Consider the following 17046-nt stretch of genomic DNA (forward strand, 5'->3'; position numbering starts at 1 on the left):
CAGTCAGCACATTGCCAGTTGAAAACTATAAATGATCATAATACATTTTCAGGGCTACTAATCAAAGGTTGTGTAGCGAAGGATATGTCTACACTGCAATCAGGTGTGATTGCAGCACAAGTTAATTTTGCTAACATGACTAAAAACAGCAGTGAAGATGCGTGGGCTGTACAAGCATCCCAGGGAACTTGGGTACATACTCGCATTGCTAGTCTGCACTGAAGCCTGTGCCACCACATTTACGCTGCTATTTTTAGTTAGGTTAGCTAGATTTAAAACTAGCATGGGTAAGCCTAGCCATGCTGCAATCACACCTCCAATTGCAGAGTGTGTCCACCTTTTATTTGAAAGATAGTGGGGTTCAAAGCCTGTTAAGATTTATTGGAATTCGTATTAGCTTTTTTGTCCTGATGGATAATTATTTTTGCCACTTGCCAAAAGGAGAATTATCTGATCCAAAAAGTTGGATGGAAGTTCATATATTTGTGGTTTTGGTTGAGGTCACAGCCACTGCCCTTCAAAGAAGGAGTAGTTTGACCTAATTATTCTTAGTGGATGCAAATTTGTGGGCCAATAATTTTTCCTTGTGGGTTCCATACTCCAAGAAAGTCTGTAATTTGTACGCTTTATCTCCAGTGTGACTAGAAAGTTCATGCCTCCATTTCTGGTTAATTAGCCTGAAATGAAATGCCTGACTGATTTTCCAAACTTTCCAAGTTTCAAGGCCTTTTCTTTGGCTCAGGTACATATTAGTTTTCCTTTCCCTTTTCATAAAGCATATATTCCCGAATTTACTCCCATCACAGAATGAAAACTAAATAATAATAAACACATTATCATAATCCTGTGAGAAGGCAGTTCTTGTAATGTCAATTTACACAGTGGTTTCTATACTTGATAATCATTATTGCTCTTACACCAATACTTTGTATCTTTTTATACTTCTGTATTTTTATTATAATATTTATTTTTTATTAAAGTTATAAAAAGGACACTTTAAAAAAATAAGGTGATGAATCTATAAGGCAATCCGAGTTATGACGATCTCCTGTGGATATTGGCTGTGCTTAGAAGAGTTGAGGCGTTTGGTTTGGTTTTCAATCCAGGGCTTCAATATGGTGTGACAAAATCCATGATATGCTCTCATTGATGTGAGTTTTGCGTAAATGCCATGCTTCTTTTAGGCAGTAATGAATGAAGGCACTTTAAACACAGCTACGTGCATGCTTTGAGGTAGCAGTCCAAAAGTTCTGTGAAAAAATTAGATCCAAATGCCCACCACCACCCCTTGCCAATCCCTTCCCTTCCATGTTATTTTTCATATCATACACAATTCAGATTTTGTTTTAACTTTTTTTGTCCTTGGACAAAGTTTATTAGATAAACCTATTATCTTCACTGTAAAAGGAAGAGCTTCTTTCCCCTTCCTTCTCCCCTGCCATTCCCCCCAGGACAGGCTTTTCATAATTGTCCTGTCTTCAAAAATTAAATGTTTTGAGCTACAGGATACTGTATACTGCTTGACAGAAATATGTGCATGTTCTAGACAGGCGTCTTTCATGCAGCACTTTTACAAGATTGTTTCATGTTCTCAGTAAGAGGATCTTCAGATAAAATATCACAGCCATTTCCATTAAGTTTCCAGTTCGCCTACTCCTGGTTCATTTTTATCAAATCATTAAGGAGATCTATTCTCTTGCAGTCATAGAGGGCTCTGGCCAGCTTTCCTACTGTAGGTCCTTTGTAGCCTTCACTCATAACCCATTTCTGCAGCATTTGGTAAACTTTTTCTTTGAGTCCATCTCGTTCGTAGTCATGGTCAATTTCATCAATCTGTGGCTCACTAAAGCCCAGTTTACGAGCACAGTGTTTCCACTGTTTAGCCAAGTTCTCTCTCACTAGATTCAGGTGTTTTTCAGAGAGGATAGAGGTGCTATCTGCAAAAAGAAAGACAAGTGTAAGAAGACAGCATTGTTTAAACTCCACTTCTCTTTGAATGTCTCCCCCCAAAATATGGTCACTAGTAATGAATGATAGGATTATAGGTGGCTTTCATATAAGCAATTGGTCTAGTGATTAAAGAAGAGGACTGGATGTCAGACAGAAATCTGATGAGGTTCAACAAGGACAAGTGCAGAGTCCTGCACTTAGAATGGAAGAATCCCATGCACCGCTACAGACTAGGGACTGAATGGCTAGGCAGCAGTTCTGCAGAAAAGGACCTAGGGGTTACAGTGGACGAGAAGCTGGATATGAGTCAACAGTGTGCTGTTGTTGCCAAGAAGGCCAAGGGCATTTTGGGATGTATAAGTAGGGGCATTGCCAGCAGATCGAGGGACGTGATCATTCTCCTCTATTCGACATTGGTGAGGCCTCATCTGGAGTATTGTGTCCAGTTTTGGGCCCCACACTACAAGAAGGATGTGGAAAAATTGGAGAACGTCCAGTGGAGGGCAACAAAAATGATTAGGGGACTGGAACACATGACTTATGAGGAGAGGCTGAGGGAACTGGGATTGCTTAGTCTGCGGAAGAGAAGAATGAGGGGGGATTTGATAGCTGCTTTCAACTACCTGAAAGGGGGTTCCAAAGACGATGGATCTAGACTCTTCTCAGTGGTAGCAGATGACAGAACAAGGAGTAATGGTCTCAAGTTGCAGTGGGGGAGGTTTAGGTTGGATATTAGGAAAAACTTTTTCACTAGGAGGGTGGTGAAACACTGAAATGGGTTACCTAGGGAATTGGTAGAATCTCCTTCCTTTGAAGTTTTTAAGGTCAGGCTTGACAAAGCCCTGGCTGGGATGATTTAGTTGGGGATTGGTCCTGCTTTGAGCAGGGGGTTGGACTAGATGACCTCCTGAGGTCCCTTCCAACCCTGATATTTTATGATTCTATGACACTCCTAGATCTACTACTGTTTTGCTTTTTTGACCTGGGACATGTCACAATGTCCTTGTGTCTTTCTTTAATCATATGTAAAATTGAGAAACTACCTCACAGTGGTGATATGAGGCTTAATTAATGTTTATAAAATGCTTTGATATCCTTGGATGAAAGATACTGTTATGACTTCTCAATTAAATACATTAAAAATATGCAGTAGTGATTTAAGCCAGTATATACAAATACTATGACTAGGGTGACCAGATGTCCCGATTTTATAGGGACAGTCCTGATTTTTGGGGCTTTTTCTTATATAGGCACCTATTACCCACCCCATCCCCATCCCGATTTTTCACGCTTGCTATCTGGTCACCCTAACTACTACCTTTTAAAATAGTCCTGCCCCTCCTGTACTGAAATGTTTGAACTCTCAGTCAGGTCCACTGATCCTAGTTTTGCTTCCACTGCTCTTTTTTTTCCTCTGTCTTTATGTACACATCCACAGGTGCTGTGACTTGGTGACTCATGAGACAGTGCACTGTGTTGACATGCTTAATGTCAGCTTCAGGTTTGGTAGAGGCAGCTGCGGGAGAATATCAGCTAAGAGGTGATGAAACAGGGTGGGTGAGGGAATGGTGTAATAATACAAAGCAACGTTAGTACAAACCACCACTCATGATGATAACCTTAGGTATTGCTTAACTGTAATGCTATGTAATAAAGGACCCAAAATGGCTAACTTCTGAATACAACAGGGAGCTAGATGCACGGTACATTCCCCAAAGATGGTTCTCAGAAACAGACTGTCAGCCTTCAGATTGTGCCGAAAGAGTGAGGCGAGCAGGGACTAAGGGGTGGGGTGCACAAGGAACAAAGAGCTGATTGTAAAGAGGAACATTATGAAAGAACGGAGAGAGATTGCTCTTACCAAATATACCTATGTTTTCATAATGTGCATAAGAGTTTTGCATGTTGACTGGAACACTGCTTACATATAGATTCTGGTCTTCAATCGCCATGTGATTGTAGGCTCCAATTTGAATTCCGGTACTGTTATATATGGTGTATTTTGCAGCTTCATCTGTGTAAAGGCAGTTTAAGACGGATATATAATCAAGTACATGCAGTTTAGAATTCAAGAGATACGATGGCAAGGAAGAATGATTTATTTTGTATTTAAACCAAATACAGCCATGATCATTATTTTGTATTTAAACTAGAAACGGCCTTTCTTTGGCCACTGCAGGAACTTTGCCATTATTAATTTATGATACTTCTGTACTGGCTGCTCTTGGTGTGCTTTGGGTTGTACAAATAGAGGAAGTCACAATCCCTGCCCCTAGGATCTTACATTCTGAATTGAATAGGTGATACAGTTCAGAGACATAATTCACTGGGTGAAAGATGAAAGTCAATCTCAAAATATCAAAGTGGTGGCAATGTTCCTTTAAAAAAAAAAAAAAAAAAGGGTGTCCGTGCAGAGGATTGGGGGCCAGGGGAAGCAAGATTAAGAGAGATGGGGAGTTCTGAGTTTGTGACTTCAATGGTGCTACACTGATTTACATCAGTTGAGGATCAGGCCCCAGATCTTTTGTGAAATATTTACTGGATTTAATATTACATGTATCAGATTTAATATATACAGAACCTTATCTTTATATGGCTTCACTTCCAGCTATCTACTGGCCATTACAGCAGGACTGGCTCTCGGGGAGAAGCATGCTGTGCTCCATGAATCTGCAGATTACAACCCTTGCACTTTAGAGAAGTCCTGAGCAGAAAACTTCTAGGTGCTCCCCCATGGTTAGTGTGTCCCTGTACTGTCCCCTCTGAGGGGCTGTACCTTGGAGGCACAATAGATTACTACATTTCTCAATAGGCACGGCTGAGATTTTAAGTGCATAAAGATCAGGAAGTTCAAAAGGGCACAGTCCCTTAATATGCTTACGGTAATCAAGCTAAGAGATGAGGAGGAGACAAACAATATCTCTGAGATCTTTTATAGGTGTAAAAACTGAACCACAATGTTGAATTAGTAGTTCTTTGCATTTAACTTGTATGTAAAATCAGTGCTATTTTAGATTACAACCATATTAGTTCATTTTATATCATGACAATAGTTTCTGGAAGATACTTAGGTAGATGTATTATAAATTGTCTTTGAGTGAGAAGACTGCAAAGCAAGGTTGAACAATTTTCTGTTGTTCAGAATTGACAATAAAATGCTATTCCTGCTCTGAAAAATGGCTATAAATGGCCCCTTCAGATCTGCTGTGTGTGTGTATCCACAGTAACATCTGCATACTTTATTGAAAACAGTCATATTCAGTTTGTAAAGTGTCACATACATTTACATTTCCTTAGACATGATTTTCAATCAGTATCAGTAACAACTAACCATGATAAATATAAAATTAAAGAGTAACGTCCCTGCCATTGGTGAATATGTAGCAATTAGGGATATAAATACTGTTTAAAAAAAGTTAACCATTTAAATGATTAAAAATATGTCATTTAAATGGTTAACCGATTAAATGGCTGGGCCTGCTCCGGCCAACGCAGCTAGGGCTGCTGGGATCGGCCAGCTGGCCAGGGGTTAATGGTTAAGGCGGGTTAACTGGTAAGACTAATTCTCACCTTTTACATCCCTATTAACCGACCACAGATGTGTTTATCGCTAACTACTTCAACAGCTTCATTTTTAGTCAAAAATGCTTTTTTGAACAAAGCCTAAATACAAGTGAAAAATGAAGCTTTTGAAGACTCAGATTTGGCTTATAGTTTCACTTCTCAAAGAAGTGAATCCAGGTATGAAGTCATGATTTCACAGTTCTGTAAGGCCCTGGAAAATCATGCAGTTTGTCTCTCAGAGCCATGATACTTCATATCTCTGTGCTTTATAACACATCTACATGGTGCTTAATGATACCCTGTAAAACAAAGAGAGGTATTTCATTAACGGTTTTTAGAGGTAGAGATTTCAGTTTCACTTTTTAGTAAAGCTGGTCCAAAATTTTTGAAATAAGGTTAGCATGCATTTAGTGTTAGTCGTTAGGAAATATCAATGCTACAGCATTTACCTGTGATTTTGTGTTGTACAGGTGTAGTAGGAGTATATGCAAAATTCCCCTTCTTAAAAGGATTGGATTCCGTTTTGCCTGAATAATTACAAAACACACAAATGCAAAAGTATTTGGTCATCAAAAACCTAAAGGCACAAGTACTTCAAAACTGTTATATTTATAATAGTATAAGAACACAGTTAATGCTCCTAATACAGAGTGGGGGAAAGGTGCTGTTACCCCAAAAGCTAAGAAGCTTTATAACAAATCCAATAAAAGTATATTTAATTAAACAAATCATAGTTTAGTGAAGTGCCTAACAACCTTACTCCGTGTCAAGATCCTCTAGCGTAGACCCTGCATCCATACAGAGTCTGCGAAGTGCCAGTGTGACCAGCGGGATTCCACACAGATGTAAGAGTTCCTTTGCAAGCAGATTCCAGTGCAGGATTAGAGTCTAGATATGGATTTAGGTACCTAATTTTAGGTACACAAATTTGAAAATTCCAGTCTAAGGTAACACAACAAGTTAACAGAAGAGCTGGCAGGTCATCCGATTCTCAGGGCTTGCCTATATGGAGCCTTAGTGCGCAGCAAGCCAGGGTATAAATATACAGCACACTAGCATGCCATGCCCTAAGTCACCCTGTGGACCCTGCTGCCATGCACTAACTTCTATAGTGCACTTTGACTTACTGCTGTTTGAAACACTAAGTATGGAATTTTTAGCACGTGGCAGCAGCGTCCATAGGGCAACTTAGGGCACAGCAGGCTAGTGTGCTGTACATTCACATCCTGGCTTACCATGCACCAAATCTCTGGGTGGCCATGCTAGTAGTCTGGTATTTCTCCACTATATCATGCTGCTTCTCAGTAATCTCTTCTGCATTTCTTTTTTCTTTCTATCCAAATATTTGAACATTAGTGATTTTGAGAGTTAGTTTCCACCTGCAGATGTGACAGTCACAGCTCTCACGAACTCCTCGCAATCAATATATTGATGTAGACAGCAATCGCAGACTCCATACAGCGGTTTTTTGGTGTTTTTTTTTGTACAATGAAATCTTGCATTCTGTCAACTCTGTAGCACCTGCGGTTAGCCCACGTGACTAACGTAGCTGAAGTCAATGTACTTAGATCGACTTACTGTGGTGTCTTCACCGACTGCGGCCGCTCCCCAGTCGACTCCACCTGCGCCTCTCGCGGCAGTGAAGTACAGGAGTCGACGGGAGAGTGCTCGGGGGCGATTTATCGCGTCTAGACTAGACATGATAAATCGATCCCCCGCTGGATCGATCACTATCCGGTGGGTAGTGTAGACATACCCTTAGTGTAAAGTGCTGAAAAGGAAAGTCATACCAGGAAAATCCAGCATTCTAGGGTAAGATGATTAATCTGTATAATACCTTGTCCTTTTCCTAAATGGTATGGGACAACCTCCACTGAACACACGGTTATTGACCTGTTTGTTTATGTTTGTTTTTTGCTAAACTCTCAATATTCTCTCCCTTCTTGAGCTCTATAGCCTTCTGTTCCTAAGGATACATACCTCACCTGCAATTGCTGAGAGGCATTGCCATAGCAGCATTAGATATAACCTGCTCTCTGTGCAGCTAAGAGTATCAGCTTCCTGTTGGCTTGAATTTAGGGACACTTAAGAACATGGATCTTCCATCTGGTAGAGCATTTACCCAATCAAGCCACCAGAGCTGGCAAAGATTCATTTTCTGAAAGGTACGAAATATCCTCACTCTAAGACTGTTTCTGTGCTGCAACTGACCTGCAGTAAGATTCTGACTCCTTTTACACACTTTTGTGAGTCTAAAATCAACTACCATTTGCTTCTAGCACAATCTGGTGATTGTTCTTGTTTATGGTTCTTTCACCCTAGATGGGCTGGGAGAGGTCATTAGTTATTTAGCTGCCCAACTTACTCTCTGGGGAATTTTGTGCGCAGAATTTTTTATTTTTTGGCACAATATTTTAAAATTCTTCAAATTTTATTTGTTAAAATAACACTACATAATCATGCCAGTTTCAATTATTTTGGTAATTTATTTCAAAATACCCGTCAGCAAGTATGTCTGTAACAATACAGACACACACAAAAATTCCCCCAGGAGTAGAGAGTTAAAGAAACTCCTATGACAACCCAGTTCCTGTTTCTCTGCCCACCCCAGAGCCCAGCCGGGGGTCCAGACACTCACACCCCCTCCCGCCCCCACTGCAGAGCCCAGCTGTGGTGCCCTTCTGCTAATATGCCTCAACCCCTCCTCCCCAGAGCTCTACCGTGGGGGCCCCCCCTTGCCCAGGCACCTGTTCCCCTCCTCCCCCAGAGCCCAGGGATCCAGAAGGAGAAACAGCCTGATGCTTGGTCCCAAACTTTCATGGAGTTTCCTGCATACCACCCTCTCCTTCCCTCAGGGCATGCTGGGAACTGCAGCTGCCAGGAACCCTTTAGCTCCCTCCTCCTCCCCCTAGCAGTGTCTTCTATGTGCAAGCTGGGTTCTGCTGAGTCCAGTGGCCCCTAGTGGTGGCTAGCAGCACTGCAGCCCATTTCTGTGGGGGAAAGGAAATTCTGCAGGCACAACATTAATTTCTGCAAAATTCTGCATTGTGCAGTGGCACAGAACTCCCCCAGGAGTACCAACTGGATAATAGCATGCAGTCAGTGGCTTGATTCTTCTCTCTTACACTGATGTAAATCAGGAGTAACATTGACATCAATGGAGTTACACCAATGAAAACAAGCACGTGAGGAGAATCAAGCCCACAGCATTTTAATGAACGGAGTGATATAAAAGTATCACGAAAATGAAGAGCAGTGGACCATAATATGTCTAAAGGAAATCCTTTGCTACCATAGCTTGAAGAGTATGAAATCAGCTGCTTGTTGGTATGTGAGCTACAAATTGATCAGTGGCCATTTTACTTCTGGAAGACGACAAAAGGAGTACTGTTTGTGTTTTAGACAAAAAAAGTAGTAAGACCAATATCTCACCTACCTGTCTCTGTATTCAAACTCTTTGGAATCCAAGGTGTGGATGCTTGTGGCTGCTGGTCTAGGCCAGATTCAGGCACAGGAGGTTTATTCAGACTAAATGTATTGGCTGAATTTGATCCATAGAGATCCTCTGTACATCCTGCTATTGGATCTACAGGCCTTGTCCCATACATAATATTTGGATTGTATGGTAAATTTTCCCATATTGGAGTTGTTGCAGCTGGTGGTGGTGGTTGTTTTAAATGACTGTAACTGGTCACGTTACTATAGCAACTGGCTTTTGATCCTGTGCTTTCAGCTTTCAGATATGATTCATTCATCTGTGGAGCAGCAGGTGGAGTTGTAAATGGATCAAAGGACACCCTTCGTCGTCTTTCCTCCTCTCTCTTTTCAGCACTGTATACCAGAGGTTGGCTTTCAAAATTATCCATCCGGCTGCCATACTTATGATAATTTAATTCATCCTGCAATTTTCTTTCTAGGCCCACAGAGGCCTCAAAGGAGGTCTCACAGCTCTCGACAGGCTGGTTCACCGGAAAGGGAGCAAACATGGCTTCATCCACATTGCCAGTCATGAGACCCTGAGAGCTATGTAGGGAATTGGGCTGATCTGCAGCAGGGAAGGGAAATTTAATACTTGAATTAGCCTATAATGCAAAGATATACCTGTCATTTTCAATTACATCTCAACAATACTATGGTAGAGTCTAGCATTTTTATATTAAACAGCTAAATAATTCATAACTAAAGGTAATCTCTTCCAGAAAAGATAATATATTTTACATTTTACTTAAGACATTTTCATCAGAAATGATCTTTATAAACTGTGGGTCTGACCATACTGAAATCAATGGCAAAAGCTCAGTGACTTCAATGCTACAAGACCAGATCCTATAGACCAGTGGTTCTCAAAGCCGGTCCGCCGCTTGTTCAGGGAAAGCCCCTGGTGGGCCAGACAGGTTTGTTTACCTGCTGCGTCCGCAGGTTTGGCCTATCGCAGCTCCCACTGACCACGGTTTGCCGCTCCAGGCCAATTGGGGCTGCGGGAAGTGCGGCCAGCACGTACCTTGGCCCGCACCGCTTCCCGCAGCCCCCATTGGCCAGGTCCGAACCTGCGGATGCGGCAGGTAAACAAACCAGGGAAGGCCCTTGGCGGGCCGGACCGAACAAGCAGTGGACCGGCTTTGAGAACTACTGCTATAGACAGGTTTCAGAGTAGCAGCCGTGTTAGTCTGTATTCACAAAAAGAAAAGGAGTACTTGTGGCACCTTAGAGACTAACCAATTTATCCAATGAAGTGAGCTGTAGCTCACGAAAGCTTATGCTCAAATAAATTGGTTAGTCTCTAAGGTGCCACAAGTACTCCTTTTCTTTTTGCTATAGACCGTATCTATAGGGATAGTAAACGTTTCAAGCACCACTGAAATGCAGCCACCTCTAAGCGGAACATGGCACAGAAATACAACACAACACATCAGGCCAAGAAGGGAAGAATGAAAGGTCTTGGACTTTAGAGGTCCTGGTTCACTAATTTACCTCCAATGGAGTTATATTGCACAAAATTGGAGAGAGATAGTGGAGAATGAGACTCTCAGAATTTCACTGTAGGTGCTACTTTAAACAGCACTAAAAGTCATGTTTCTTTCAATGATCCTATCACAGCAAATCTCAAATTAGCCTTCATGAATGCATCATTCTGTATTTTTAATGAACTTTGATTTTCAATCTCTGTCTAGCTTGTTCTTCTAGAGTTCAGAGAATATATTTTAATAAAGATCCATTTAATGTCTATGGGCGAAGAGGGAAGTAACCCATGATTTTCACCTAAACCTTACAGATAAATTCTGTCCTTGGATGGTTGCGCACACATAGCTTCCCTTAGAGACAATGAAAGGTTTGCTTGTGGTCTGAACTGGATTGTTTGAATTCTAATCATTCTATAGCATCGCAAGACTGAACAAATAGTTCAAAACCTGCTTTTTTTGTAGTATGGGGCTGAAGAGGATCTCCTATTGAGATTTAAAAGGATTACAGCATCAACATGGAGCTTTGAAATGGTCTTGTAGATGCTGGGCATCACTGAAAATAATGGGGCTCAAAAAGGCCATTGTAGCATTAGAACAAAGCGTATATGGGACTGGATAGTCAGGGGATTGGTGATGATGTATGGAATGTTGACCTTCCTATCTCTAGAATACACGTTTGAATCCAATCTAGGTTGGTGGTGAATGAAAACCGTTACTCTCTGATGGCTGCTCCATGGTAAATGTGACTTGGTTGACTTACTCTGGTGTCAAGTGGATAAATATCACCACTGCAACAGGAAAAAAACAACCCCACCATAGTTGGCAACTGTCAGCACTCGACAGGTGCTAGATTGAATGTCAAGGACTGTGACCGTCTCTACAAATGATCCTCCAGGGCAGGCTTGAGGACTCTTAGGCCATGTCTACAATACCACTTACGTCACTCAGGGATGTGAAAAAACACACCTCTGAGTGACACAAATTATGCCAGCATAAGCGGTAGTGTGCAAAGCGACTGCCACTCATTGGGGGTGGTTTAATTATGTTGATAGGAGAGCTCTCTCCTAATGGCATAATGCAGCTACATGAGAGATCTGACAGTGGCACAGCTGCATCAGTACAGTTGTGCCCCTGTCAGATCTCTAGTGTAGACGTAGCCTCCAAGAATGTCTACACTGAGTTTTAAAACCCAGGGCAACGCATCTGAGGCTCAGGCTGGACCCTGGCCTCTGAAGCCTAGGGAGGCTGCAATGTCTACGCCGTTCTTAATGATCTAGCATGAACCCGGGTCTGTACACCCGTAGCAGGGAGTCTCAGAACCTGGGTTTTAAAAACACAAGCATATACGTGCCCTTACACTACCACGGGCTGCACTGTGTCTATCTGCTGGATAAAGAGAGGACTTTGATTGTCCTCTACAAGGTTGTCAGTGGATCACCTTTCACAAACGCCACATTCACACCAAAGGTTTTTTTTTAAAAGGATGAGAGAGTTTGTAACATGGTGCTGCTACGTTTTAATATTTTTCCTAAGAAAACATAACTTACACATTAAACATGTAGCCCTGCTGCTGCCCGATTAAAATTCATTACCTCTGCTGAAGAACGGTGTGAGTTGCTGCTAACCTGTCTGGGGGGTGAGGTTTGTCAGGCAGATGACAAGACTGATCACATAGTATTATCTGAACTAGATTATCTTCAAAATGGTCTGAGCAAAAGAAAACTTTGCAGGAGGTTTTTACTGGATTTTCTAACATCACTTATGTGTGTGTGTGTGTGATGGAATGTGTAAACCTGCCTGTGATGGGGTGTGCACCGCGCACTGGCCCTGCAGGAGCTGAATTAGGCCAGGTAAGCCCAATCTGTTAATTAGGCTGCAAACTGGAGCTTTTGGGCTGGAGGCAGATAATTGGAGAGTGGCTCACTTGTGCAGGAATGGGGGCAGGGGGTATATAAAATACAGGAAACAGGGGGGGTCTTGGGAAAATCTACAGTCACCGACTGGGAAGAGGGAGGAGTGTTTGGAGGTAGCAGAGATGGGTAGCCTGTAGTTGCTCACTGGGAGAAGAGAGTGGTGAAGCTGGCAGACCCAGAGAAGGAAGGGAGAGCCAAAGGTTAGGACAACTCAGGGAAATGCAGTAAGGTATGGGATGGAACAGACTTGACTGCTGATTAGAGGGTACCTGAGCCAGAACATGGAGTACAGAATGGGCCCAGGTTTCCCAACCAGCCACTAGGGAAGTGCATAGGAAGACTGCCTGAGTCTGTTTGGCAGAAGAGACCTCTTCCCTCCCCCCTCAGAAGGGGAAACCACAATAGTGACCTAGCTGGAGGGGTGAGTCACAATGAGGCCACAGCAACTCCTAGAGCAAAAGAGCAGCTGCACACAGGTGGAGGGATGGTTTGCAGCCTTGGGGAAAGGTGTTGACCCGGTGTACTGTTCCCCAGAACAGCCAGGAGGCAGCGCCAGACCTGCGGTGAGTAGAGCACCCTGTCACACTGCCACAGCTGAAAAGGGATTAACTGGAGCCCGAAAGCTCTATTAGTACTGTCTGGGTACACCTGGAAAGGGTGAATCAAGCTCAAGGAGGCCTTGAAGGAAGGAGGTCAGGGCAGTTGGGAGGAGGCCTAGGAGAGAGGGCATCTAATATGCTCTCTGAGTGGGAGAGGGCTGGCAAGCGCTAGTAAGAGAGGTAAACCAGGAAAGTGCAGAGGGAGGATTAGCTCTGCTAGTCAGTATCCTGAGAACAGGATGAAGGAGTCTGAGAACTAGACAGAGAGCCTATAATCACATGCCCTAAACTGCTGGGAGTGGTTTAATGGTATTCTTTGTTTGTCACTGCTTAGCAGAGAGACAAGGACTGTAGAAAGACCCGAGGAGGAACAGAAGACATTTGAGTTGATTATTTGGGATTTTAAGGACAGTGGTGACCATGGAAGGAGGGTGACACTAGGGGAACCTGGCAAGGTCCCAACACAAGAGACCATCTGAAAGGCCATAGGGGCACTCTAGGATGGTGGACCTGTTACACAGTGCTACAGATTTGAACCCCTGCTAACAGGGCACTTGGGTGAAAGAAGTACAGAGACGCACCTTCCACTACAGACCTAGTGGTATGACCACATATAATTATCTACAACTATATACTTCCTCAAAGCTGTGAAACAAACCAGGATTTGAGCTGATATGTGACAAAGGAGGGAACAGATGAATGGAGTAACCCACGACCAGTCCCATGGTGTCTAAGGCAGAATCAATAAGGAGCAAGATCTTAAAACAAGTGATACATTCTAGTTTTTTTCACTCTAGTTGTTCTCAGGACACTGATAAGGTTGGACTGGAAAGGGGAGATGATTCCAAAAATTGATATAGCATGGTACTGAAGCCTAAAGACCAAGCAAAAGTTTGTTGGTGTGAATCAACAGAGGGAAGGTTAAGGATGTTATCAAAGTGAACATATAATGTAATGGACAAAACAAGTATTGAACAAATGAAGTACAGATGGAAAGAGAAAATACTTTCTGCATGGAAAGACAAAAGCACAAGAGTTTAAAAATAATCTGGTTTTTCAAACTGTAGCGCCTGGAAATAGTGATCAAGAGAGAGTGTTTCTGTGACTTGCATTTTAGAACAGCAGATAAATCTGATCTTTTTATTCAGTACTCCAGATTCTCTCCCGAGTTCTGAACAACTGGGTCTGTTCATTACAGCTTTTAATAATAATGGAATCAATTTTATTTGTCCCCAATTTTGCCCTAAGCAGGCAATATGAAAAAGTATTATGAAGTGATGTAGTAATCACCTGTTTGTGCATGTCCATTACTTGGAGATTCTGCGACAGCGTCTATCTGAAGGGACTGCATCCTCTTCACAAGTTCAGTTGGCCCAGGGTACACTTTCTGTACACAGGAAAAAAATATCATGAAGCAGGTGAAAGTTTAAGCAAAGGAAGTATCTTTACTGTAGAAACCAAATGCATCTCCTCAGCGAGTGGCCCAAGTGAACAGCTTGCATAGATCTCACGTTCTTTGGTGGAATGCTGGTGGACCATGATCCTTGCTTTGTGGGGCTTGCTTACTAGTGAGGTTAAGTTTACAGACAAGCAGTGTCTGCTTTCAAGGAAGGCAGGAATGATTACTATGTATATATAGGGCATGATTCTCTGATCTGGCCAAGCTGTGCCCTTACTCACACTGACTACTGTCTTAGTCCATGAGCTAATCCCATTGGACTAGACAGTGACTCTCTGCACTGCTTCCACCTCAGGGCTGTACCTACAAGTCATAGACTTATCACAATGCAATCTATAGGATTGCTTGCAGAGTAAGATGCTGCTTAAAGGGTAGCAGAATCATGCCCTATTTTATGTATTTACATGTAGAGCTTAACTGGAAAAAAAAAAAAATCCACGGCTATGGCCTTGTTCTGACAACTGTTTATATGTGGGATATAGGGACAGTGAGCTTGGTGAAGATCCTTGGAAGGAATGTTTCATAGTGTTTCACTGCACTTTCACCTTTGCAAATCCTTGTCTTTATTTCTCAAGGCCGAAGAAATAATCATCTTTACCCTGGCATTTTGATGTTCCAGCCATTCATGCCTTTTTGATGTCCTTACTCAAGTAAAACTTGATGTCAAGTGCAGTTTTACCAGATTAAGGACTTTTGTTCTTACTTGCACTTCTCAGAAAGTCATTAGTCACTGTCTTACCAGGAAGTCTTTTCACAAATTAAAAACCAACAAGAATCTCTTCCTGTAAACATATCTTGATCCCAGGTGTTCAAAGTTAAAAACTTCATTTTGGCCTTCTGTTAGGGCCTGATTCCGACACCCTGCTTATGTAACTGTGTATTACCCTGCTCCAGGAAAAGTCCCATTGGTAAAGAGTGCAGCATACTCCACCCTTGTCTTTTTTAAAAGGGATTATTTTCAGAGAAAAGTGCTACTCAAAAATCAAACAGTAAAAAGCTTCAAAACATATTGGTACAGCTTTGTTACTTGACCATATTCATTTGCTTGTATGTTGTATCCTTATCTCCTACCCCTTGTCTGTTTCTGCCTTCAGACTCTCAGCCATTGAGGGCAGCGATTGTTTCTTTTGTGCTTCTGCAGAACCCAGCACAATCCTGATTGGTAGCACCCAAAAGCCCCATAATATAAAATATTTACTACTCAGAATTAGTATGGGTGGTAGAATCAGTTCCAGTAGAATATTTGTCTGTTTTGTCAACTTTATTTTGCAAAGCTTTGCTATCTTGCCAAAGAATACTGGACACGTCTTCAAAGTCACCACATGGATTTCCCAAATCAGAAATGTTTTAATTCCCCATCCCGCAATTTCAGGGAGAGGGAAAGCACCTGACAAAATATGGCTGTGTAGCAGAACGGCAGCACCATGGGGACACTTCCACTTATTAGTTTAAAATATTGGGGATGCAATCCTTGTCACCTGCATATAAATGGTACTTTCATTTCAGGGTTCAGCCACAGCATCAGACCCTTAATGTCAGTAGGACTACTCCAATAAGTAAATGTTTTCTAGTGTGACTAAGGGCTCCACAATCTGGCCCAAAGCATTTGCCAGGAAGTAACTTGCCTTTCATTATTATTTCAGATCAGGAAAGTGTCCTTCTGCACAACAGTTTGCAAGCTACATCCAATGGGAGGAACAGGGAACCAAGTTACAGCTGAGAGAGGACTCAAAACTTTGAATTTCCTGACTTTTTTCTTGTTTAGATTACAGTAATGCTTAGAGGTCTCAACCAGGTTCAGGTTTCAGAGTAACAGCCGTGTTAGTCTGTATTCGCAAAAAGAAAAGGAGTACTTGTGGCACCTTGGAGACTAACCAATTTATTTGATCATAAGCTTTCGTGAGCTACAGCTCACTTCATCGGATGCATACTGTGGAAAGTACAGAAGATCTTTTTATACACACAAACCATGAAAAAAATGGGTGTTTACCACTACAAAAGGTTCTCTCTCCCTCCGCCCCACTCTCCTGCTGGTAATAGCTTATCTAAAGTGATCACTCTCCTTACAATGTGTATGATAATCAAGGTGGGCCATCTCCAGCACAGATCCAGGGTTTAACAAGAATGTCGGGGGGGGGGGGGGGTAAGGAAAAAACAAGGGGAAATAATTACCTTGCATAAGGACTTAGTCACTCCCAGTCAACCAGGTTAACCAGGTTCAGGCCTCTCTGTGCTAGGTACTATATAAACATATAGTAAATTGTATGTATTCAGAAAACTCAGCAATAACACTTCATAAGCTATGAACCAGATTCTGTCACCTTAACTCATGTTGAATAGTAGCTTGCTCAACAAATAGTCTCTTTTAATTTCCATTAACGTCAATGCAGTAACACCAGTATAAAACTAATGTAAATGTGATTTCAGCAGGATTTCTAATGGAGGAAAGTTCTACTCACTGGCGATCAGAATCTAGCTAACAGGGCTTTTTTTACATTTAGCAGGGGCTGGATTCTGCCATCCATACTCACACTAAGTAGCCCTTTACTCCACAAGCAGACCTATTGGAATAAGTGGGAGTGCTTATTGAATATAGTATT

General features: G+C 42.1%; 1 protein-coding gene across 1 annotated transcript in view; it reads right to left on the minus strand.

Moving 5' to 3' along the window:
* Positions 1-971: 971 nt before the first annotated feature.
* RIPK1 (receptor interacting serine/threonine kinase 1) overlaps positions 972-17046 on the minus strand; it is a 36808-nt gene continuing 20733 nt past the window's right edge. The window contains exons 8-12 of the mRNA XM_084620069.1: positions 14278-14374; positions 8951-9559; positions 5964-6041; positions 3812-3964; positions 972-1937 (exon numbers count right to left, since the gene is read on the minus strand). Coding sequence (XP_084476195.1) covers positions 1651-1937; positions 3812-3964; positions 5964-6041; positions 8951-9559; positions 14278-14374 — 1224 coding nt within the window. The 3' untranslated portion in view covers positions 972-1650. The remainder of the gene's footprint in view (positions 1938-3811; positions 3965-5963; positions 6042-8950; positions 9560-14277; positions 14375-17046) is intronic.

This window comes from Lepidochelys olivacea (genome assembly GCF_965140295.1).
Source record: "Lepidochelys olivacea isolate rLepOli2 genome assembly, chromosome: 2".
NCBI classification, from domain to species: Eukaryota; Metazoa; Chordata; order Testudines; family Cheloniidae; genus Lepidochelys; species Lepidochelys olivacea.